We start from the raw sequence: 24,337 nt of genomic DNA, 5'->3' as shown, positions 1-24,337 counted from the left end.
AATGCAAGGAGTCTTTTTTTTTGCTCCATCAACACTAAAGCAAACAGTTTTCTTCAAAAAAGAATCATTTAGTCCCTTTTTCAATGCAGATCACTCAAGAATCACTGAATGAGGAGCAGTTGTGATAAAAAACGGGCCCTCTTTGTAGGAGAGGTAAATAAATAGTGTGGTGGTTGCTGTCATAGAACTGATGGAGGGAACAGGAAAGCCAGGGGCTTTAGGTAGAGCTGGTCTCGGTCTCCTCTTCAGGTAGGAAATGACTTTTTTCAGTCCCAGTTTCTCTGCTTGTCTGAAAAAATCCAAGTGCCTTAAAAAAACCCAATTCTTACTGGATGTATTTTGGTCTTGGAAAATGCAACATTGTCTACTTTTAGTGCCTTTAGCGGTAGAATTTATAATCAGGCGGTTCCATATTTATTAAACATTGGTACTCTCAGAAAGCGTTAAAAGGTACTCTCTTCACCAGTTATTTCTCACTTGCATGCCAGTTACTAGGTTCCTTCTTCTCAGCCACTGAAATAAAAACAGAATTCAGGCACGAAACTTGAAGTGTTTTTCTGTGCTTTGACAACTCAGGGAGGGTATTTCCCCCTCTCTGTAAGTCTTCTGGAGGAATGACTGTACTCTGCTGAACCATAATCTGTCTTTGGCTCCTTTTTGACAACAGCACAGGCAGAGCCTTCATTCTAATCTTCCACAATACCATTTCTCCAGTTAAATGCTGCATTTGCTCCATGGGTTAATGTCTTCACTGGTGGGCTGACCATCTGCCATTTGTTCTCTTCTGTCAGCTCTTCACAGAAACACATGCCCAGTGAAGGGATCTAGGAAAGAAGTTACCAGCAGAATTACTAGCAGGGTCATCGTTTTGACAAGAAAGAGAGGGCTTTGCTACAGAAGAGATCAGACACTGAGATTCTTCTGGGGGGAAGAGACCAGGACATTTTGTCACTTTTGAGAAGAACTAAAAAACAGACTGAAGGCCTGTGAGGTGAAAGCTGAACTTGAGTCATCACTGCACATTCATACTTGTGTTTGATACTCAGAATATATTCATGCCTTCTTATGTTTTGACTGCAGTAGTAAAAATATATCCTAAGACTGAATTCTCTGGTTGGTCACACTAGGGCATGTGGTAAAGAAAACTGGGGGGAAGAATTCTGTCACTGGTGATAATACACAAACAGAGTAAACAAGAAACCTTGGTAACCAAGTCTCAAGCATATGCCCCACTAGTGAAGCTGGCAAAAAAACCTTCTCCGTTCTGTAGCTGAGTGTGAAAGTTGTGAGATTGCAGTGACTTGAAAAACAGCTTCTTAAAGAATGGCTTCACTGAACATAGATGCAGGTCACACTCACAGCATCTTGGGGAGGAGAGGGTGGGCTCTTAGCCCCATTTCTAAAGGAAAGAAGCTAGATCCAAATGGAGAGGTTTCCAAATGTGCCTCATAGAATCACAGAATAGTTAGGGTTGGAAAAGACATTAAGATCATCTAGTTCCAACCCCCCGCCATGGGAAGGGTCACCTCACACTAGACCATGTTGCTCAAGGCTCTGTCCAACCTGGCCTTGAACAGTGCCAGGGATGGAGCATTCACAACTTCCTTGGGCACCCCATTCCAGTGCCTCACCACCCTCACAGTAAAGAACTTCTTCCTTATATTCAATCTAAACTTCCCCTGTTTAAGTTTGAACCTATTACCCTTTGTCCTGTACTATTATGATGAAAAGTCCCCCTCCAATATCCCTGTAGGCCCCCTTCAGATACTGGAAGGCTGCTATGAGGTCTCCGTGCAGCCTTCTCTTCTCCAGCCTGAACAGCCCCAACTATCTTAGCCTGTCTTCATATGGGAGGTCTGTAGGTGTTACCTGGCATTGACTTTCCAGTGGAGCTGGGTGAAAATCCTCTACAAAATCTTAGCTATTAGTCACATACTGTTTACCAGGAAAAAATCCTTCTCTGGACCTCCAGTGTTTCACTAAAACTACATGAGATTCCCTTTGCAATGAGAAAGCTAATGTCGTTGGTACTGGCATGCAGCTATGGTCATGTCTCACAGCATAGGAAGTCTCCTTATTAAAAGTATAATAAAACAAAAAGAAAGCTTCTTACTGTAAAAAAAGTATTCTTACCTTTCGTACCACCTGGGCAAAGTCTTTGCTGTCTCTGGTGGGGAGCCCTATCAGAGGTCGAGTGAAAGATGCCAAGGAAGAGCCATGGCCCACAATGAGGATGACACCTGATACACCAGGAAAAACCAAAGTAGTAAGGGATCTGCAGCACTGTCAGGTTACCCATCACCTTTAAGATCTTTTTGATAATGTGGCAAGGTGTATAGTACTGGTCAGAAAAAGTCTGCTGTGTTGCAGTCATGCCAGCTGGTGAGAGAAAGAATTTAAAGGAAAACAGGAAAAAAAAAAACCCAAAACTTTCCAGAAAAGTATATTATCTTATGCAGAGCTGCATCCTGATGTAGAAAGACCAAGTAGAGAGTATACTTTTGCAATTTAGTACTCTGCTGTCTTTTAATTTTACTTTTTAATTTCTATCCCATAAATTGCATGTATTTTAATTTAGTGTAGCCCAAGACAAAATCTCTACCTTATGCTCTGTGCAGTACCAACAACTCATGTTAAATGTGTTTCTGTTGGCAAATCTCTGCCAGGTCCTGCTGCTGAAGCTTCTGATAGAACATACAAAGATCTGAAACCTTTACCTTTGCTGGGGCAGGCAGTGATGATTTGTTTTATAACTGCAGAGCTTCTGCTTACATACTCTTCATAACTTTCCGATGGCACCAGTGAAGAGAGTGGGAAGTTACCCCTGACATTAAAATCACAAATATATGTTAATCTAGATAAATACTTGAACACTGTTAGCACTATTGAATGACTACACTGGAGAAAAGGCACTTGGTTAAACAGATACAGGTTTATCTACTGACTTGGCTGATACACTGCTACTTCATCTTTCATGCAGCATTAGCTTTCCCCCACGGCAATTTCCATCAAATCTTACGGCTAAACCTCACAGCTCATAAAGCATCAGATGCAGGGAAACCCATGCTTTAATGAAACTTATAGACTACAGTGAATATTACTTAAAGTAGGATTCATGCCTAAGAAGAGGTAAGCTTTGAGCAGTTCTATCAGCAAGGACTATTATAGCCCAGCTATGGACTGCAGACTTGCAGAGCCGCAGCTATAGCAATCTTGACCAAGTTCAATCCAAGGCAAGACACCAATGATGTGAATGCATTCAATATTTGGTGTCTCAGTTTTAGTCTCCTTAATAAACAAAGCAAATGAAATCAACAACAAGTGAGGCATATCTGCATTAGCTGGACAAACGGATTTTCACTCCTAGAGTTAAAAAGTGTTGCTAGGGACATTACAATGCACCGCTCCTAAGTATCTGAGCACTGCTAGTGAGACCAGGCATTCTTCTTTCTTTTATGTACTGGGGCTCTTCATGCACAGAATAAATATTTTCCCAAAAAAGGAGCGAGACCTTCAAACTGCTTCGAATTGAGGCAGCCACACAGGACCAGTAGGGCTTGGGTTGATGGATGCCCCTCACCCTGCCCCAGCCTGGCAGCAGCAGGGAAGACCCTGCAGAGCCCTGATGTGCAGTGGCCGGTGATGGTAAGGGTAGGCAGCTGGGAACACCAAATTCCCAATGATTAGAGGCCCTAACAGCCTTCTCAGAGATGCAGGACAGGCAAAGTGGGCAGCAGGACCAGCTATTTGCTGTCTCTCAACAGGCTCCTCTCTTTGATGATGATTGAATCAGTGCTTCTTAGCAACAGAATAAAACTTCACTAAAGCCACTTTGTATTTTTCATGTCATCCTCTTAATCTGTCTTCTCTGGGAATGGGAAGTGTTCATTGCTACAGCTGGCAAATAGCCCTGCGCTGTGATACAATACAGTGTGCTAATTTTTTTCTACAAACAACTGCCCCCCTCACCCTGATTTGATTGTCTGCTTATTCAGTGAATAGGCACAAGTGAGATCAGAGTAATATATTGTAGTAAGGAATGGTACTGCAGTGTATTTTCACAGGTGAGTCCTCAGTACATTATGTCAGCACAAATGGCAGTAATAGAAAGTAGGTGGTAAAAGCGTGTGAAAAGCTCATGCTGGGTTGCTAATCACAGCTAATATTAAACCTGGCTAGGCTGGACAAATCTAGATTGGGGTGCTCATAACTAGCCTGCTGAATCCCAGTGAGTTGTGAGGGGGTCTAAATCCTGTGGTTAGCATTGCTTCAGAGCTTCCCCTCTGAACTTCCCACTGCTGGACATCTGCACACTTTCTCCCAAGGCAAGTGAGTCTGTACTGAGAAAAATAGGAAAACCAGTCTCCTGGTGGTAAAACATACCAGAACAAACTATGATCCAAGAAAATGAAGGATTTTATTCCTTCATGCAATTTCAAATGAAGACACTTGCTTCATTATGTTTCATAATGCAGAAATGCAGTAAGACACAAAATGTTTCCTTTCCCTCTTTCTTGTACACGTAGGAAACCCCAGAGACACTCTTGTTAACTGAGTAATTTCCTGGGTCTGGCTGTGCACTGTGAACACAGAGCAGCCTGGTTTGTGAGCAAGATGAGGAGCTAGATTGAATTGGAGGTTTATCATTTCCTGCCGTGTGGTGGTTTGCAAGCGCTCAGGAAAGGCATCACCTGCCCTCCCCAAATTGTGAAAGCTCCAAAAAGTCCTTGCTAAGCACAGTTTTAATCTTTGAGCAACTCAAACCAAACCAAGCCCCCTCCCTGACCAAATTTGGCACAAACATCAATGATAGTGAAAAGCTGTTATCCTACCTGCCCCCAAAACCAGAAGGATGGATGGTTTCTGTTAGGCTCACCTCCCTCTCCACAGTCCCTGCGTAGATCTGCACAGCGTTGGTCCCTTGCTTTCCCTTCCTCTTGTGTCTATTGCTTCAGTGACACAAACCAGGGACATTTCAGCCCCCAGCCTTCTTCCAAGCTGTGCTACCCTCTGCTATGGGGCAGATCTCTTGATGCTGCCCTGCAGACCCTCGGCAAAGAGCTTACTAACCTGTTCTAAAGTCACATTTCCCCACTGCTGAACACCATCATGTTAACTACCCAAGAGGTTATTCTTCACCTTCCTAAAGTGTGCTTCACATGAGCCAAAGGTAAAAACAAGACTCCTGGTACCTGACACTAATGCCTGTAACACAGCTATGCCTGTGCATAACACAACATGGGCCTGAGCCAGCATATCTGAAGGCAACACCACAGCAGGGATGGTCTTACACACAAGTTTTGTGTGTGCAGGTGCACCCAGGCGCTACGTACACGCACACTGTCAACTGTGCACACGTGTTGCTGCGTCAGAGCGGCAAAACTGACTCCTGTTACAAGACAGCTGATAGCATCTTACTTTAGGAACTGATCATGCAGGCTTGAATTTGACCAGAATCACCCAGTTTTTGCAATGTTCATAACTGTTTATAAAAAGATGAGGAGACAACTTGGGAAAAAATAAGACTTTAACAGTTACATATGGAGCAATTACCTGTAACTTGTATCTATTTTGTAAGATGCTTCTTCCAGTTCTGTCACAGTCATGAAGCTAGGAATTACTCTGCTTGCTTCCCACTTGGTCCATTCAAACAGTCCTGGTTCCACCCTGATTTTGACTTTTTGATCTAATTTAAGCCCTGCAAGAACAAGAAATATTACCTAACAAGAGGAAGGTACACTCAAGTGTTACACTCAGGCTATACATTCTGCCTTGTTTGCTATAATACTTTCATCAATGAAAATGAATTACTTTCAAACAAAAAAGGGTAATGTTGATTAAATGAAGCCACCATTATATTGTCTGACTAATGTTAAGGCACTACAAATTATTATATTATCATCATCATCATCAGTATTATTATTAACAGAGCTGTCTTGTGATGATCTGCAAGGTACAGAACAGAACAGAAGAAAATGCCCCAGTAATGTTACAATCTGAATAAACTTCAGATGGGAAATGTTTTTGTGATGTTTATGTAGCATTTTACTCAGTTGTCCTTGGGGGGCACTGCATTGTCCTACAGTGGAATCCTCTCACCAAAAGACATGTTCTTTTTTTGATTATCCTCAAGACAGGTTACTGAGAGGAAGTTTGTTTCTTCTAGTTCACAGAAAAAATACACTCCCATCATAATTCTGATGAAAACATAGTAATGAGCTGTGAACCTGACAGATGTGTTGGAGGGGACAGAAGAGGAAAGAAGAAGAGAAGAAGGGGAAGAAAGAGAAGGAAAGAGGTTCTGCAATACAAAGGAATGAAAATAGTTTGGCTTGCAAATACAAATGCTTTCAGAAGAAAGCTGTGTTCCCTGATTCACATAGATACCCTTCAGAGTACTGGAAACATCTGCTTTTTTGGCTCAGAACATTATCTGAAACAGGTGGCAGTGGTGATCCGGTGAGCAGGTACTAATGTTGAATTCAACCTGATGTGAAACACCTCTATTTCATATAACATTAGATTCCTTTTCAAATAGTGAGGACTAGAGTTAATGCTCTGCAGATCATACACATGGCAGCAGGTTTATTACTGCCTGTATTACCAGTGAGACAAAACCACCTTGTCTTCCTTGTTTCAATATAACAACAAATAACCACAAAGCAGTACAGCTTCTTAATTGCTCATCTCAGAGACCTCACAAAAGTCTGGTGAAGACATTTTCACTGTGGCAAAAGCACCCAGCTGCTTTCGCTGCCTTACCCTGCAGTATGTGTTGAGCTGTCTGTATGCAGCGGAGCGCAGGTGATGAGTACACGTAGCTGACTGTCACCTCCTGGTCCAGCAGAGCTTCCCCTGGTTGGGAACAGCAAAGCGGGTTGCTCTTTTATAAATCATGACAGATGAGAAACTGTCACAAAATGCTTTCTGTAGAAAACAGCTTAGATCTTTTCGGTTTTATTGACATAGGATACATTGACAGTATTTTTTTCAAGCTACTGGCTTATTGAGCCCACTGAAAATCTCATTCTAGTGGCAGCAGCAAGTTTAAAATGAGCATTGGAGAGATAACTGCTGAAGATTCACTCCAAACCTCCATTCAGCAGTTAGTTAGGCATTTGCCTGTCCACATATCTGAATCAGAGAGAAGCATCTGCACCAGACTTGCATTGTTACAGTCGGCACAATTGCTCAGGGAGCAGAAACAGCTTCATCTGGTGAGTGAATTGGGTCACAGACTAACTTTCTTTACCAGGAACTGGTAGAATGGGTCTCAAAGACAAGCAATCAGTGCTTCTAGGAGCTTTTGATACTACCAAGCCAGTATGAGCTTTTGCAGATAATGAAAGCCTGCTTCCAAATCCCATACATTTGCAATAGGGTATTATCCAGCTTACCTATAAGCCTTGACTGGAAAATACCGCAGCAAGACAAAGGAGGATCATATTCAAAATGCTTCATGCTGTCTTTCCGCTTTGGCAGGGTGGAAGGGAAGTTCAGATCTGCTCTGTAATATTTTCCTGAAATGAAGTGGGACATTTTACTGTGGCGCAAGCAAAGCAGCAGCCTCAGGTGGCGTTTTGTTATAATGGCTTTGTTTCTTCTGAATGGTTGGATGGCTGGTTCTGAAAACTCAGCCCAGAGTGGTATCTTGACTGGTAAATGGAACAGGTCAAAGCCCATTCCCTGGCCAAGAGGGCGATGAAGAAGAGCATCTCCCCAAGGAACTAATCTCTCTTCCCTCCACCTCAAGGACCCATGTTGCCTGTCCACTGGGGCCAGACTGTGGTCTGCACTCACTCAGTTTGGGGGATCATGTGGCAGTGCCTGAACTCAGATGCCTACAGGATTATTTTAGTACTATAGATAGTGTGTCTTGCGTTTGAAAAGAACCCCAGTCACTGCTATTACCCTCATGGCATCATGTTTTAAGGTCACAACACTGGCTTGGGAAATAACCTGTCCTAACAAAACAGCACCTCTTTGGCAAGCTCTGAAAGAGCAAATGCGGCGAAGAAGAGATGGGACAGGAATTTGTGATAATTCAGCTTTGTGGGGCTCAAATGAAACAAAGATCCAGTCCACATTGGTAGTTTTTACCACTGCTAATATGATGAAAAGCAACATTCCCACCAAAGAAATATGAAACCAGAGAACTGGATACGCAGCCAGAAGGTACTACTTTAATATCCACTGTGAATTTCACACACTTAACATAAGAGATCTCCAGCATAGCGAGGGAGCCTTTCAGCACAAAACTCTCCCTTCTGAACTCACACCTCCTTGTTCCCCCCTTCCCTCTTAACACATATTTCCCTGTTTTGGGTCAGCTTTCTTCATCTCAAATTTTTTTTTATTTTTCTTTTTTTTGAGAGAGGGTCTAGAAATCCAATTTTTAATTTAGATCAGTGCTGACATTTCCACCATGGTTTTCTCTTGCTTTTTTTCCCCAGGTTTGACTAGTGATATACAGTGACTCTGATCAGCAGACCATGGTTCTGACTGGGAGGGGTCTGACAACCACCACCTTGTGTAATGAGCAGTAGAGATCCTGTGTTGGACACACATCCGTCAGTATCACAAGAGCTTTGCTTGTTCTTCAGAGTTTATGCAACATAAAAATGAAGGACTTTAGGACATTATGAACTGGTTCCATGCCGATCAAAGCTACTGTGTCTGATTTGCAATGTTACTCACTCATTTGCTCAGTGTCTACATTTACATGTAGGAGATGGAGTCTTTTGCATCCACCACCAGCATTAATCAGTTTTGGTTCTGATTTGCTAAGATCCTCCTATCATCTTACTCACCATCTGCAGTTAAGCACTGTTGAAGCCAAGATTTGCCGAAGACCTGATCAACTCTTTCCCCATGGCGCATCACCAGCAAACCTCTCCGCAGGGTGGCATTCTGAGACATCTGTGTAAAAAGGGGTTTTCATTAAGATATTATATATAACCTGTATGAAAAGTCTGGATTCCTGGATACTGCCTGACAGAGGAAGGAAGAGCAGACCTGTCCTGGGAGGTTTGTAAGAAGTGAAGAGGAGGAGAGAAAGGAGCTGCTATAGTAGATGTGCTAAAGATAGGCAATAAACCTGGCTGGCTCCCCACTGAAGGCAAATGAAAGATTCCTGACCTTCATGGGATACAGATTAGGTTTTAACTCTGGGTTTACACCAATGAAAGGTAGTGCTGATAACAGATTTTTTAATTCCAGTATGTGAAGTAATTATAAGTTTAATACACAATATATAGTTGATATAAACAAAAGAGGGCAACTAGCTAAGATTTAAGTGATAATGATCTTCTCTACACCAGGACTAGCACCAAGCTTGTCCTTCTTTTGCAAATGAAATGCTACTTCTACATTTTCATACCTGTGTGGCCAAGTCAACAGTGAACCCAGATCTCTTCTGAGGCCACTTTTTAACTCAGACTATATGTAATTACAAATAAGTTCTAAGTAGTTTGGGGTCAGTATACAATGCACGTTACATACAGATGAGAAGATAAAGAAGGCTTTAAATCTTTTTCAACAGTAACCCATTGCAGCGTTACTGCTGCAGCACTGAGGTTAGTGACGTGTATCTACAGCTGCAGGGAAGGGAATTCTTAAGAAGTGGTATGAAATTTATACTCATGTATTCTGCTAAACACTATTGCAAGATCGGAGTTTAAAACTAAGATTTTGTGGTTTTGCTGTTCTGCTTGTGAGGAGCCCAGAGGCCAGAAAACTCTAGACTGGAGGTGTTCACATTGCAAAACATGTTCCTGAGGCCAAGCAGTGGCTCTGCTACAGGTCTGAGCTAGATAAAGAAAGGCCAAGAGCAGTCAAGAGTCTGTGGAAGGATGAGTGAGTCATGTGGAAGTTTCTATCTTACTGTCTTACACACAGCATCCTGGGACGCCCCAGGATGGCAGTTCCTTCAGGGTGCCCTCAGGTTTCTCTGATGTTAACACAAATGAATGCAGGGTTATCTCCCAGCACAATGAGAAGAGAGACTGCGGGGCCAGCAAGCCCAAAGGGGTTTCTTCAGCACGTTAGTGTGCCAGAAAGGACCACCTTAGCAACCCTGACAGAGCAAATAAGGCAATGCAGGTACAAATGTGCTGCAGGTGAAACAAAAATCCTCATTTGTTTTGTTTTTCCTACCAGAAGACCAGTGGAAAACCTGTGGAAAAAATGATACATGTTGATTTTGAAAGTGGGACAAAGATGCAATCCCATCAGTGCTGTAACCTGCTAACCTTTCCAGCTAGTTGTTCTCTTGCTGCAGTTCTATGAAGTTATTTGTATTAGCTGAGTATCTAAAAATACAAAAGAAGGTGAAATATTTAAATCTGCTAAGATCTGGGACCATGTAAGCCACCAAGGTGACATGCATAGAATTTGGCCATAAAAATAACAATGAACAATCAGCATAATTCCATTCTAGTTACACCACTATAAAGTATATGGGACTCAGGGGAAGCTGTGGCTGTGTCTCACTTGTCAGACTTGTTGCCATACCTTTGCACAGTTTACCCAGTAAGGCTTGTGCACAGAGAAACCTGAGCAGAGAACTCATGCGTTGTGCTATTAGAACACGAATGAAAACAGCTTTAGGAAAGAAGGCAAAAGTAATATCCATCTTATGCATTTCAAAATATTTATGAACTATTACAACATACCATAAGAGTGTATGAGTGTGTGGATATACGTATATGTGCATTACAACACCACATGAAAATGTGAGGAAGAACAGGGAAGATATTAAATTTACTAAATGCTTTTAATGAATAGCATACCTGCACAAGCACATGGCAAAGATAAGAAACAGAAAAAACCCAGTTACCTGAAGAGAAAGTACCTTGGTTATGCTCCTTGACGTACTAGGACTTTGGACTTCTCTATTCGTCTTTACATTAGGTTCATTTTCAGCTTGAGTGAAGAGTCTTGAAGCTGTTACAAAAACGTATTCCCTGCAGAAGAAACAGAAGCAACGTGCACACACACAAACATACAGACACCCGTACAAATAGAAGGGATTTTTAAGTAATTATTTTGTCTGCAGGCACATGTAAGTCAGGATTCATGTTCCATTCAATATTTTTTGCAACCCACTTCATCGCTTTGCTCTTGATTTAGAATAAACCCAGTAAAAGTGAGGTTAAAATTCTATGAACTGATGGCATGCATTGGATGCAGCTCTGCTAAAGTGTGACCTTCAAGCAAGAAATACTGCCTGGTTGCCTCCCCTCTGTCTCTGAAGAGTCAGCAAAAAGTACACCTAGACCTTGCTCCCTAGAAAAACCAGCTGTAATCTACAAATAGCATCAGCTGTGCTGTCAGCTGCAAAGTACAGGAAGCTAGGTAGATGCCTGCTGATAAAGAGCAAGTCAACAAGACAAGGGTAGGTAAAGGTGGTGGAGTAACCTTTTTGTGGTTTTATTTCCAGTTAACTTTCCAAGCTCTTGAAATGAAAAAAAACCAAAGAAAGCAGTGAGCCAGGCTGGAAGCTCAGCCTGCCCAACACAGCATGGTTGTGTGGGTGTGTGTCCAACCTCTTGTCTTTCAGAAGCCTCAGCACCCCACCCAGACTCCCAGGACCGCATTCTGCTCTGCCAATGCTGCCTTCAGCTCCCTCCTAGAACCCCACAGCTCATGGTTAGGAGGAAGACTGCCACAGCTCCCCAGCAGCAAAAGCAGCTGATGCAAAGCAAAACCCCAATTTACCTGTGCTTAACCCACGTGTCTGACTCGTTGGCCCTCTCAGTGTAGTTTTCAGGAAGAAAACCCCTGCAGCCTGTCCGATGTGAGGTCCCAATCACCCAGCCTTTGCTCACGTCAGACTGCTGCGTCGGGTCAACATAGATGAAGTCTCCAGCATTGATCATGAGTTCATCGATGTTCTGGGGCTTGTACTGGAAGAGGGCCCTCAGTGTCTGGATGAAACACACGGAAGGGTCAGGCTGCTGCCCAGAGCCTGCTGCTGCCCCTGCCACAGCAGTTCAGGGGATGCTTGTCCACATCTCTGCTGGACATAGCAACAAATACTATTTTCTGCTCTACAATGTGCTTTTTAATGGCACTTGGGCAAAGAAAAAGGAAGACACTACCACATTTACAGTACGTGTAAAAATAGGCACTTGGTTTTCCTAAAAACACTTTTTTCCTGTAACTGGTACAGACTATTTCAGAGCAAACATAGCAAAACTGTTATCAGCTATTTTTGTCATTACTTGCAGCTCTCCTGAGTGTGACCAAAATCCAATGTGAGACTTGCAGTATACTGACTAAAAAATGTTCATCATTCCATAACTCAGGAGTGTTGCATCCCAACTAGAAGGAAGTGCAGCAGGAGGGCCAGGAGACCTAATTGGATGGATAAGGAGCTGCTGAGGAAAATTCAAATGAAAAAAGAGGCTTATAAAAAGTGGAAGCAAGGACAGGCAGCCTGGGAAGAGTACAGGGATGTTGTCTGGGAAGCCAGGGACCAGCTTAGGAAAGCTAAAGCCCAGTTAGAATTAAACTTGGCTAGAGATATTAAGGATAACAGGAAGGGATTCTACAGGTACATAGCAAATAAAAACAGACTAGGGACAACGTAGGCCCCCTCATGAAGCTCTCGGGAGAACTAGCTACACAGGATTTGGAGAAGGCTGAGGTTCTGAATGACTTCTTTGCCTCTGTCTTCACTGGCAAAGGCTCTGACCGCACCACCCAAGTCTTGGAAGGCAGATGCAGGGACTGTGAGAATGAAGACCTTGGGCCCACTGTAGGAGAGGAATTGGTTTGAGACCATCTTAAAAATCTGAACGTGCACAAGTCCATGGGTCCTGATGAAATCCATCCACGGGTCCTGAAGGAGCTGGCAAATGAAGTTGCTAAGCCGCTGGACACCATATTTGAAAAATCATGGCAATCAGGTGAAGTTCCCAATGACTGGAAAAAGGGAAATACAACCCCCATTTTCAAGAAGGGGAAAATGGATGATCCGGAGAATTACAGACCAGTCAGTCTCACCTCTGTGCCTGGTAAAATCTTGGAGCAGATTCTCCTGGAAGGCATGCTAAGGCACATGAAAACCAACAAGGTGCTCAGTGACAGCCAGCATGGCTTCACCAAGGGGAAATCCTGCCTGACCAATTTGGTGGCCTTCTATGATGGGGCTACAGAACTGATGGACAGCGGAAGAGCAGTTGATGTCATCTACCTGGATTTGTGTAAAGCGTTTGACACTGTCCCACACAACATCCTTGTCTCTAAATTGGAGAGACATCAATTTGATGGATGGACCACTCAGTGGATAAAGAACTGGCTGGATGGCCGCACACCAAGAGTTGTGGTCAATGGCTCAATGTCCAGCTGGAGACCAGCAACAAGTGGTGTCGCTCAGGGATCGGTGTTGGGACCGGTCTTGTTCAACATCTTTGTCGCTGACATGGACAGTGGGATTGAGTGCACCCTCAGCAAGTTTGCCTATGACACCAAGCGGTGTGGTTTGGTTGATACGCTGGAGGGAAGGAATGCCATCCAGAGGGACCTTGACACACTCTAAAGGTGGGACAATGCCAACTTCATGAAGTTTAACCATACCAAGTGCAAGGTCCTACACCTGGGTTGGAGCAATCCCAGGCACAGCTAAAGGTTGGGCAGAGAAGAGATTCAGAGCAGCCCTGTGGAGAAGGAATTAGGGGTGCTGGTCAATGAGAAAATGAACATGAGCTGGCTTCAGTGTGCGCTTGCAGCCCAGAAAGCCTATTGTATCCTGGGCTGCCTCAAAAGGAGCGTGACCAGCAGGTCGAAGGAGGTGATCCTGCCCCTTTACTCTGCTCTTGTGGGACCTCACTTGGAGTATTGCGTGCAGTTCTGGTGTCCTCAATATAAAAAGGACATGGAACTGTTGGAACAAGTCCAGAGGAGGGCAACGAGGATGATCAGGGGACTGGAGCACCTCCTGTATGAAGATGAGCCCAAGAGAAAGCTTGGGCTGTTCAGCCTGGAGAAGAGAAGGCTGTGTGGAGACCTCCTAGCAGCTTTCCAGTATCTGAAGGGGGCCTATAGGGAGGGACTCATTAGGGACTGTAGTGATAGGACAAGGGGTAACGGGTTAAAACTTAAACAGGGGAAGTTTAGATTGGATACAAGGAAGAAATTCTTTCCTGTTAGGGTGGTGAGGCACTGGAATGGGTTGCCCAGGGAGGTTGTGAATGCTCCATCCCTGGGAGTGTTCAAGACCAGGTTGGACGAGGCCTTGGGTGATATGGTTTAGTGCGAGGTGCCCCTACCCATGGCAGGGGGGTTGGAACTTGATGATCTTAAGGCCCTTTCCAACCGTAACTATTCTATGATTCTATGATTCTAACTTAATTTTGGAAATCAGAACTGGAAAAATGTTGACTAGTTTTAACTAAGAGTCTATTAAGCAAAAAATCACCAAGAGTCAGTTAAGCGGAAAATCAACAGCAAGAGCTGTGCCCTGTTCACTGATACTTAATCTGAGTTTTTGTCATGGCTGGAACAACCAAGAAAACTGATTTTGCTGAATGGACTTTAACTGCAAAGCTGTGACCTTACAAATCCTAGCAAATACTCAAGGATCATCATTTCCTGTCTCTTTTAATTTCTTGTGTGATGGTAAGATTATTTTTTCTGCTGGAGTTTGGAAGTAGACCTTGCTGACGTTCAGGTCAAGCAGCCCGCTATAATGGTATATTCTATTGATTCATGAGTACAGTTTTCAACCCTAAGAGGTACTTGAAACAACCATTTTTTTTAACACTGAACTGTGCATGCACAGATTTTCTTCATGAAGAAAAGTCAAGGTGACTGTAGCAAAGAGTCTGACCACAGGCTCAGGAAATCAAGTAAGTCTGATGATGGTACCTGGTAATGCACAAAACGCATATCCCGTGAGTAGAGTGCAGCTACCCACTGGCAGGTCTCCTCTGGGTTAATGCATTTGGCCAGTTCTTCCAAAGTCTTCTGATGGTGAGGATAAAACTTGTGAGACAAGGTGAGATGGAGCTGCTTGAGGCAGGGCTTCACATGGCAATCTAGAAATGAAACAATCACATCACAACATAGAAGCAAAGGTCATTTAAAGCTCTTCTTGTTTTGGCCTGCATGCTTTGCATGATGCAGGAAATATCATAGTAAATAGTAGTAGAGTAGATCATAGTTTTGATGAATAATGGTTTTGCAGAACATCATGGTTTCGATCATGCCAATATAATTCACAAATCAGGACTGGATTTGCTCCCTGGCTTCAACCAGGAAAAAAAGATGAACAGGGCTTGAATTCCTCTCCAAGTCTGAAATGTGTTGAACTTGTTTCTCCCAGACGAAGCTATGCTGGGGCTGTGTCTCCTCAGTCTCCACTGGTGATACAGGGTCCTTTGAATGTCACTAGAGTGGGGATTAGAATCTATTTCTCAGGATACAGTCGGGCCACCAGTCTGGGAATAGGGAGTGTTATATCCCTGCCCATTTTGGATATCCTGTTGGAAGGCTTATCATGTTACACAGCCAACCATTTCAGCTTCTAGACAAAAACACTGTGTCTTTGAAGTCTAAACCATGTTCCCCAAGCCATGTTGTTTTCAATCTGTATGAGGAAAGGATGCTTCCTGGCAGTAAAACAGCAGCTGAGCTTCCAGAGAGACATGGGAGATGTTTTCAGTACCATGCCTAAGCATTTGTGCTATGACCCACTCATTTTCCCACTGATGTTTGTCCTACCTGCCACAGCTGAAGCTTCTGAGGAGAATGCCTGAGCAAACTCTTTGAGGATATTTGCATGTTTGTCATCAATGAAGAAGCCAAGGTAACTGGTAGATGAATGTAGTAATAAGGAAATGGCTGATGGAAACCGTAGTGAAAAGCTTTCACCGACTCTCTTTAAGGTGTCATACAATAATTCCACTTTCTGGTCTTCACACTGAAAGGAAATAGGAAGAGCAGGCTTTATCCATGGGCTCAACAGCCATATTGTAGCCTGTGTTTTACAGTAGTACCAGAAAACAGTGCACGCATTAGACTTCCTGAGACACACAACTACAAACTTGCCTGAAATTCCTGGTATTGAAATCAGTGATTCTGAACAATTCGATCAGCACACAGTATCCTGGTGTTATAATAGGAGATAGAGCCCTCTACCAGGAAATGTGTCTAGCCAGGGTAGGACAGAGCCAAAAGATATTACCATCTGACAGGTGTTCAGTAACCTGTCTAAAAATAGGCTGGGATCATGATTTTCCTTCTCAGTTCTAAGTAAGAATTTGTGTTATTGCTGTCCTACAGTTCTTTAGCTGACATTGTTCCTGCTAAAGCTTCAAGATCTCAGATGCTGAGCCACTTACCTAGCAAAATTCATAAGGCATCTTTGTCTTTATGATCCTTAATGCTCTAATCACAGCAAATTAGATTGTACAGAACCGTGCTTCCACAAAAAATGTGGCAATTAAGTAATTTATGAAGCGCAGAGACAAATATGGAATTTGTACCATGCAGCCCAAGACAGGAATGTTAACTATGCTCCATTTCTGGGCTGCTTTATTCTCCTCCACAGAACTATTTGCTCCATTTAATCATTGTACTGGGTCAAGCAAGTGCAGGTGTGGAGACACTGCTGTCTGTTTCAGTGCATCTCGACTGAAACTGATGTTCATGTGCCACACCATCAATATGTGAAACCTGGATTCCAGGTGGCTCCAGAGCTTTTCCAGGGCAGTGACTCCTTGCTGGCCTTTGATAATAAGCACATTCACCTATGCAGGAGAAGCAGCTTTGTCGGGAAGTTCTGTAGGGGGTCACCAGCAATCAGAAGGGCACTTAGGAGAACAGTAGCATTTCTAGAACCAGAAAACAGCCTGCCAGGAGTCCAACTCAGGAGCCAAACTTCCATGTTAAATTACTGACAAAGTGACTCTGTTGCACTGTTGGACTCCAGTATGGCTTCCCTTGCTCCTTCCACCCCTGTGCATTCTGCTTCTCTCTTTTTCAAAACATCCAAGCTTCAATAGAAAGAATAAAGTCTGGGACACACCACCATAGCAGTGACCTTCTGGTTGGGGCTCTCTGGGGAAAGCTGGAGTTTCCCTGAGATTCTCATAGGCATAATACTATAGTTGTCTACATCCTCTGATAACGCTGTCACTATTGCACATCTGGCTGAAGGCAGCCACTCCTGCCCCGGCCAGGAAGGTTTAACATCCTAGGTTGATGTAGCAATGGGCATGGTCCACGAAGCAGGCTCATAGCTGCATGTGGGGAGCAGTGCTTCCTGCTGGCAGGACAATGTGTAAACTGGACTGCAAAAGGTTGCTCTAAGTGGGTGCTAGACATGCATCATTCAGCTACCCTGAAGCATCCCACTGGAATTATCATTCAGTGTTTAAGTACACCAGGGCCTAAGGTGGGTAACTAAAGCTGGTGGTGGGAAGAAAGCCCCTGATGCCTATGCAGGGACTGAACATTCAAATATTAAGCAGGCACACTCAGAACTGAGTCATGTCAGTTTGATCTCCAAGGAGAAGTTCTGGTGTAAGACAATGGTAGGTGGTCCAGTTCCACCAGTAGCTTGTATGTGACACTTGCACGCATTTTGTGCCTTACCGTGAAGAAATCGCAGAGAGTGATGTGTGGAAAAAATTCATGGGCTCTGTTTTTCCCACACTGGCGTTTGCTCTCCTTCCAAAACTCCAGCAGGTAGTTATGCAAGCAGCCAGTGGGACACAGGTAAAGAGCATACTCCTGGGGGATTGGGTCTTCCAAAGAGGGATCATTGCAGTGAGAGTGCAACCTGAAATCAAGAGCATGTCACAGAGGATAAGTGTGTGCACTGCTTACTCTTGTTTCCTGTGGTTGAAGGCATCCATAGCACAGACCAGAAAAAGGAAATACAAAGTTGTTGTTTTCTTACAAATGACAAGCTAAAATAAAAACTCATTACAAATTTTCTCTCTGAAGTACGAGGTAATAGAGATTTTTTTTTTCTGCTAATTTTTGTGTACTTTACATTTTATGATGTGCTTTCACTTCTTTCAATGCCTGAAAATGGAAGACAAAAAAAAAAATAAAGACTTTTTTTAGGGTTTTTGAGTTATTTTCCATCTTTTCCATGACTGGAAACAGAGGACTGGAGGAGGAAAAAAAGCAACGTGTAGAAAATATATAAGAATGAGAAAATAAAAGCTAACTGAAGGTTTTTAAAATACTCAAGAAAACCAAGTCCTTTTATTCAGCCCTGATAAAGGCAAAAAAGACAAATCAGAAAATGCGCAAGCAAAGATCAGAAACTTATATCCCATGTAATTATACCCTTCACCTTGCTTTTCATATGATGTATGGTTGGCTTTGCAGCTGCTGGATTGGGAGTGGTTCTTGAAAAGCATGGTAGCATCCCAAACAAAAGAATATTGGGGAAGAACACGCCATACTCAAACGTGTCCTCTGGCTTTTCACATACAAAAAGAAGAAAAAAGCAACCAAATCGAGGCAGGGAAGAAAGCCTACGACAAAAGACAGGGGTTTTTTATGGCAGATAACTTCATATTCAGTGACAGAATCAGCACATGAAGAAGGGTTTTAGCCAGGTTTAATGCAAAAGCACTTAGTAGAAATCACAGGTACTTACCATTTTGCAGCCTCTTCTACTGTCTTTTGTCCAGTAGCAGCCAAGGCTTTCTGCCTAGAATAAAAACCAAAATGGATTCCTCAGAATGACAGCAAGAAAAATCCTAGAAATTAAAGCATGGACGTGCTGTGGTCACCAAGCCTATTTTCCAGCACAGTTAAGACCTCTAACAAGTAGGTAATGCCTGGCAAATACTAATGTTCTTGAAGCCCTCCAAACAGTATTTTCCACAGCAAGTCTTTAATTCTTTGAAGACTGGTAGCCTGTCTTCCTCACAGGATATCATCCTGTGTATTCTGGAGGTGTTTCCTCTGCAGCCCTACTGGCTATAAAGATTTCCTTAGTGTTGGGTTAAGGTTGAGGGGGGTGAATCTCCCCCTCTTCTTTACTCTGGTGAAACTCCACTTGGAGCTCTGCATTCAGCTTTGGGTTCCCGGCATAAGAAGGACATGGACCTGTTGGAGTGAGCCCTTAGGAGAGCATTAGGCTGTATCTAGACATTCTATGCTTCCAAGATGAGCAGTGAATACCAAAAGATGATGCATAGAATAAATTCTGAATATACCCATTTCTTTCAAATAGTAGGAATAAGGTTTTGAAAATCTCTATTAAAACTAGTGTATTTACTGAGAGAATGAACTGTTTCTTCCCTAAAGCAGAATTTGCTGACACACATTCAGTTCTGTGTAAGCACCAGTCGATCTGATGCTTAGCTTGACCATCACATATTTGGGCTTTATTCTTTGGGGAAACATTACTTTGGCCTGCTGATTCTACAATATGAGAGGTTTTGTAATATTTCCATCCAACCTCTTTTTCCTCAGGCTAGAAATTATCAAAAGAACAACTTTTCAGTACTTCCATTTACGGGTCAATCCTGGAACTACAGAGACAGCTAAGAGGTTTTATAAAAACACTATCAACATTTTGAAGGTCTTAAAGTCAATAAAAATAATTATATTAAAAATAAAGTGCTTTTTGACATCTTGTCATTTTATGTCGATTTGCATAGTACTTCTGCCACTGCTTCTTGATTTCGATCTGGGAAACACAAAGCCACCTTAGTAACAGCAGAAAGTGTTTAGAAGGGGATTTGAAGAACATTACATACAGGACAAAAAAAACCTGAAATCTAGCCATTATTTTGGGGTCACCAAACTTATAGCATTCCTAGAGAAATGATGAGCCATGTTCTCAGCTAAAATTCCACTGTACTTAACCTGGAACAAGGGACCCACAGTTTCCTTGTAAACTCTGCTGTAGACTCTGTGTCTAAAGTGTGTCTGTCTAAACATAGCTATTCCTAAAAAAGCATCACAGCATTTAGGAATGGAGCCTTTTCAACTTGCTTAATTTTCAGTCCGAAGGGAGAGATATTGCTTTGCTTTCTAAAATACTTTTTGAGGGGTTCTTTGACATATAGATAAGAATATCTGGTTTTTGAACAATTTGAACTAAAGTGTCCATATTTGTCTTTCAGAAGCTGGAATATCCTCCCCAAATCTTCCTTCTGCAACTAGGATGATGTCTGGGGGAGGAGTGACTGCCATATTTCTTTTCTCTTAGCTTGGTTAGCTGCCACCAGTTAATCTCTTATCTGCCGTGGTTACCAAGAATAGTGCCTCATTCTTTACTATTACATTTTCCAGGTACAAAACGCTTTTGGAACAAGATCCTGATTCAAGATGGGAAAAAAAATTGACAGACTTATGTGGCATCTTGTTAAGGAAAGTTTACTGTTTTAAAACAGTTCCCAGTGACAAAACCCAGCAGGAGGTCTCTGCCAGGCCTGAAAAAACTTTGAGTAGAAGTTAAATCCTCATTTAATTCCCTTATAATAACAGTGAGTAGCAGAAAAAAAACGAAACACAATATATCTCAAGAGCAAATTACAGACTTCAACTTTTTAACTCATTGTGGATTCTCTCAACCTGAAGATGTGAAAGGACATGAATTCTCACATATACATGATATTTATAAAAATGGATACAAAGCAGGGTGGATATTTTTAGCAATATAAGCAATATGCACTGTTTTACAAGAAACTGAAAGCAAGACAGGTCTGATCTCTGTATAGGGACACCACCCCCAGGAAGCAGCACGATGAAAGAAAGCAAGCTGCCCGCCGTCAGGATCTTATGAGATCTTATTTTAAATACCTTTAACTGTGCAAAGCAGCCAAACAGATTACTCACGCGATATGAGCTGGGAATCCTTTGGCAAGGAGAGACTCAAGGAGTACAGAGGCGCTTCTGCTCCTGTGCTTGTTGGACACCTTTGCGTACAGCTGTGTCTCAGCCACCGCCATCTCCTCCACACTTCTCCTGACTGTGTGATGAGAAACTGTGAGATGGGAGGAGGATGGGAGGGAATAAGAAAATGAGAGAGAAAGAGGCAACTAAAACACAAAACCCCTCAAACGTCCTGTGATCTTCTCTGACAAAAGCTGACATCCTGTTTTCGGAGTATCTGCGTCTCTGAAGTTTTGTTTCAGGGTGGCTAAAAAATCAAAAGCTATATTCAGGAGTTTCCCATCCACCCCAGCAGAACAAGACTAGTAGTCCAAAGGCAAACACCATAGGGTGGACTGACAGCTCTGAGGTAGAATCTTCTATCTAGCATTTTAAATAGTTTTCTGAAAACCGGGAAATCTACCTGCTACTGCAGCACGGGGAGGTGAGCAGGGATGTCCTGAAACATATAAGAAGTTAGTCTGTAGGGCACATTCTATCCTTTGGGGCTCAATTTTCATGTCCTCCCTTCTTATTCTACATAGCTCCTGCTTTGGTCTTTTCAGGCATAGGTGATGAGCCAGCCAACTGTTCAAGGTCAAAGCCAATGTCCCATCAAGACATCACGCCTTGAGACTAGGCTTGGGCAGCTCATGGTGACAGCAGGGTGACCTGTCCTTTCCATTGGTACCAGGTCCACCACGGGAGCCTTTGCACACCTGCACTGTCTGGTCCCCAGTGTCTCCAGAGTGGTCAGAGCAGGTGAAATGGTTGGAGACAATTTTCTCTGGCTTGGGCTGTCCTCATTGCAGGTACCACAGCTCCCTGGGAAGGACAGGACACCTCACCCCGTAGACTGAAAGGCTCACCTGAACTGCTGGTCTGCTTTCATTTTTATACTTTTCCTTATGTCCCCCTGTGTTTCCCATTTCCAGGGAAGGCTGCTGAAAGCGTGGCATAAGAGATGATGTACTCTTTGATGATTCATGGCCTGAATGTGAACAGTTAACAGGATCATGATCTGGCAGCCTTTCTTTTGGAAGTGCCAGTTTCGATTGTGCACAGCAAAGGGACTGAAGAGCTTCTCTCATTGCAACTGTGTTTTGGCATGGAAAACCTTAATTTCTAGCCTGTTCTCACAGGAGCCTCATTTCACTTAAATTATCATGGCTTTTGCTTCATCTCTCATCCTCCTTCTTCCTTCCACCCTCCCCTCTGTCATCAATTTGTCTTCTTAGAAAAACAAACTGAAATCAACAAACAGCTAAATTTTTATTTATTTTGAGCACTTTCTGAAGCTGAGCATACATTTTTATTGTCTAAATCCCAGAGTACAAATGAGTTGATACTTCAGAAGCATGAGATATTGCTTGCAAGGTGCTTCCAAAATATTTTGCAGTATTTCATTATATGTATTATAAGTTATTCAGGACTGTCGTGGTTTAAATCCAGCTGGTAACTAAGTACCACACAGCCGTTTGCTAACCCTCCCCAGGTGGAATGGGGAGGAGAATCTAAAGAATGTAAAAGATTGAGATAAGAACAGCTTAATAACTCAAGTACAGTATACTACTACTACTACTACTAATGATGATAAGGGAAATAATAAGGGGAGAGAATATAAAACTACAAGGGGAAAGGGAAAAAACCCTCAAACAATAAACACAAGTAACGTACAATACAATTGCTCTAGCTCTGTGTGCTGAAAAGATAAAGCACCTGGAGCTTCTGCCTTCTGCCACCCACAGCTATCGTCAGACTCCTCAGCTGCACAAGTCTTGATAAAAGATGAGCATGTGCTCATCAACTGTGGTGATGCTTCTTTGCTGAGGGGTTACAGAAGGGTTTTCAAACACTACAATATTAACTGTCCTTCTTAGGCTAATTAAAAAGCATGCTGAATTTTTATCTTCTTTCCATAGCCATGTCATCCAGGGCTACCTGATACCCGTCACCAGGTTGAATTACACAGGCTGCTGCCATAATGCCATATGCAACAGATGACTGAACAGGCAGCCGCAGCCACAGCCACTCACTGAAAACATTTTCAGAGCACACTGGCTTAGCAACCTCAGAATTTCCTTGTGGTTTCTTTTGATAATGAAGAAAGAAAACAGTTTTGCTTTTAACTATGGCTTCTCAGGAAGAGGTGAGTGAAGCTTTGGGAGTATATGGTATCATCTAAATAAATGACACATCCGTGTCTAGCTTTCAGGCAGTATACTTCACAGTGCTGTTTTGCTTTCTGACGGACAACCTATGCACCAGTTACAAGGCTTTTTTTAAATATATACATATATTTCAAATCATACACAGCAAGCTGTCCTTTTCTCTGCCTTAAAGCCAGAAGACTCCATATAAAGTTTAATTTACATTCATTGAAATGTACATGAAATTTAGCAAATGAAAGAGTAAAAAACTTATTGTACTTGTTTGCTGAAAGGTGAAAAAATATTCCAGGTGACTTAAAGTGCTGCAGATAAAATATGTATTCTTTGCCTGAAATGTGGCACTGTGAGCATTTTCTGGAACTGACTCTGTGAACAAGCTGCTTTTACAGATTACCAGTTCCGCTGTCCTTAACAAACTTGGACCTATTTTACAGCGCTGTGAGTTCAAAAATCTGATTTCTTTTGCAAGTGACAGTGTGCATAACCAGAGTCAGAAATTAGCATTGCAAATCTATTTACTCTGAATTCTGGGTTTAATTGTTTTTCACTGTGTGGAAAGTTATCAAAGATTTTCTGGAGTAAAATTAAGTGGGCCCCTGCATTAAGATCCTGTCAGGTGATTGTAGCTGTTACATGCTTTTTAGTCTCTGTTGTTTCTTATTGATAGCAGGGGATGGATTTGCACTCCCAGCTATTAGAAGTAGCTACGTGGACAAATTTTAACAAAAATTATCTTCAGTAGTTTGCTGTTCAATTAATTGTAAGAGCTCCTCTCATGAACATTAAGTACACAGCTTACTTGACTCTGTCCAGCTCTGGAGTCCTCAGCACAGGAAAGACATGAACCTGTTGAATTTGGTCCAAAAGAGAACCACAGAAATGATTATAGGGCTGGAGCACCTCTCCTATGAAGACAGGCTGAGAGAGTTTGGGTTGTTCAGCCTGGAGAAGGTTCCAGGGAGATCTTATAGCAGTACCTATAGGGGCTTATAAGAAAGGTTAAGACAAACTTTTTAGTAGGGACTGTCGCAACAGGACAAGGGATAATGGCTTTAAGTTGAAAGAGGGTACATTACTAGACATAAGGAAGAAATCTTTTACAATGAAGGTGGTTAAATACCAGCACAGGTTGCCCAGGGACGTGGTAGATGCCCCATCCCTGGAGACATTCAAGGCCAGGCTGGATGTGGTTCTGGGCCACCTGATCTAGTTGAAGATGTCCCTGCTCATTGCAGGGGGGTTGGACTAGATGACCTGTGAAGGTCCCTTCCAACTCAAACCGTTCTATGATTCTATGTGACTATCCTTTTTCT

At 42.7% G+C, this 24,337-nt stretch overlaps 1 protein-coding gene across 3 annotated transcripts; it reads right to left on the bottom strand.

Moving 5' to 3' along the window:
• Positions 1-21: 21 nt before the first annotated feature.
• Positions 22-21,034, bottom strand: UBASH3A (ubiquitin associated and SH3 domain containing A). 3 transcript variants are annotated; one of them, XM_061359209.1, is made up of 14 exons: positions 20,818-21,033; positions 18,623-18,676; positions 17,602-17,788; positions 15,727-15,925; positions 14,872-15,041; positions 11,719-11,927; positions 10,838-10,964; positions 8,811-8,919; positions 7,398-7,520; positions 6,763-6,855; positions 5,554-5,698; positions 2,718-2,824; positions 2,134-2,240; positions 22-824 (listed from the first exon to the last, which is right to left on the bottom strand). In XM_061359209.1, exons 1-14 carry the CDS (start codon positions 20,928-20,930, stop codon positions 687-689), a joined length of 1,881 nt encoding a protein of 626 aa, XP_061215193.1. In that variant the 5' UTR covers positions 20,931-21,033; the 3' UTR covers positions 22-686. The 3 variants fall into 3 exon arrangements, with proteins under 3 accessions (XP_061215193.1, XP_061215194.1, XP_061215195.1); XM_061359210.1 differs by having other exon boundaries at positions 10,853-10,964; XM_061359211.1 differs by lacking the exon at positions 2,134-2,240 and having other exon boundaries at positions 20,818-21,034.
• Between the last annotated feature and the right edge of the window lie 3,303 nt (positions 21,035-24,337).

The sequence above is a fragment of the Neopsephotus bourkii genome, unplaced genomic scaffold, assembly GCF_033783945.1.
Source record: "Neopsephotus bourkii isolate Nb327-2 ecotype Australia unplaced genomic scaffold, CSIRO-AGI_Nbou_v1 NB_962, whole genome shotgun sequence".
Classification (NCBI taxonomy): domain Eukaryota; kingdom Metazoa; phylum Chordata; class Aves; order Psittaciformes; family Psittacidae; genus Neopsephotus; species Neopsephotus bourkii.
This window is presented reverse-complemented; position numbering and strand designations above follow the sequence as displayed.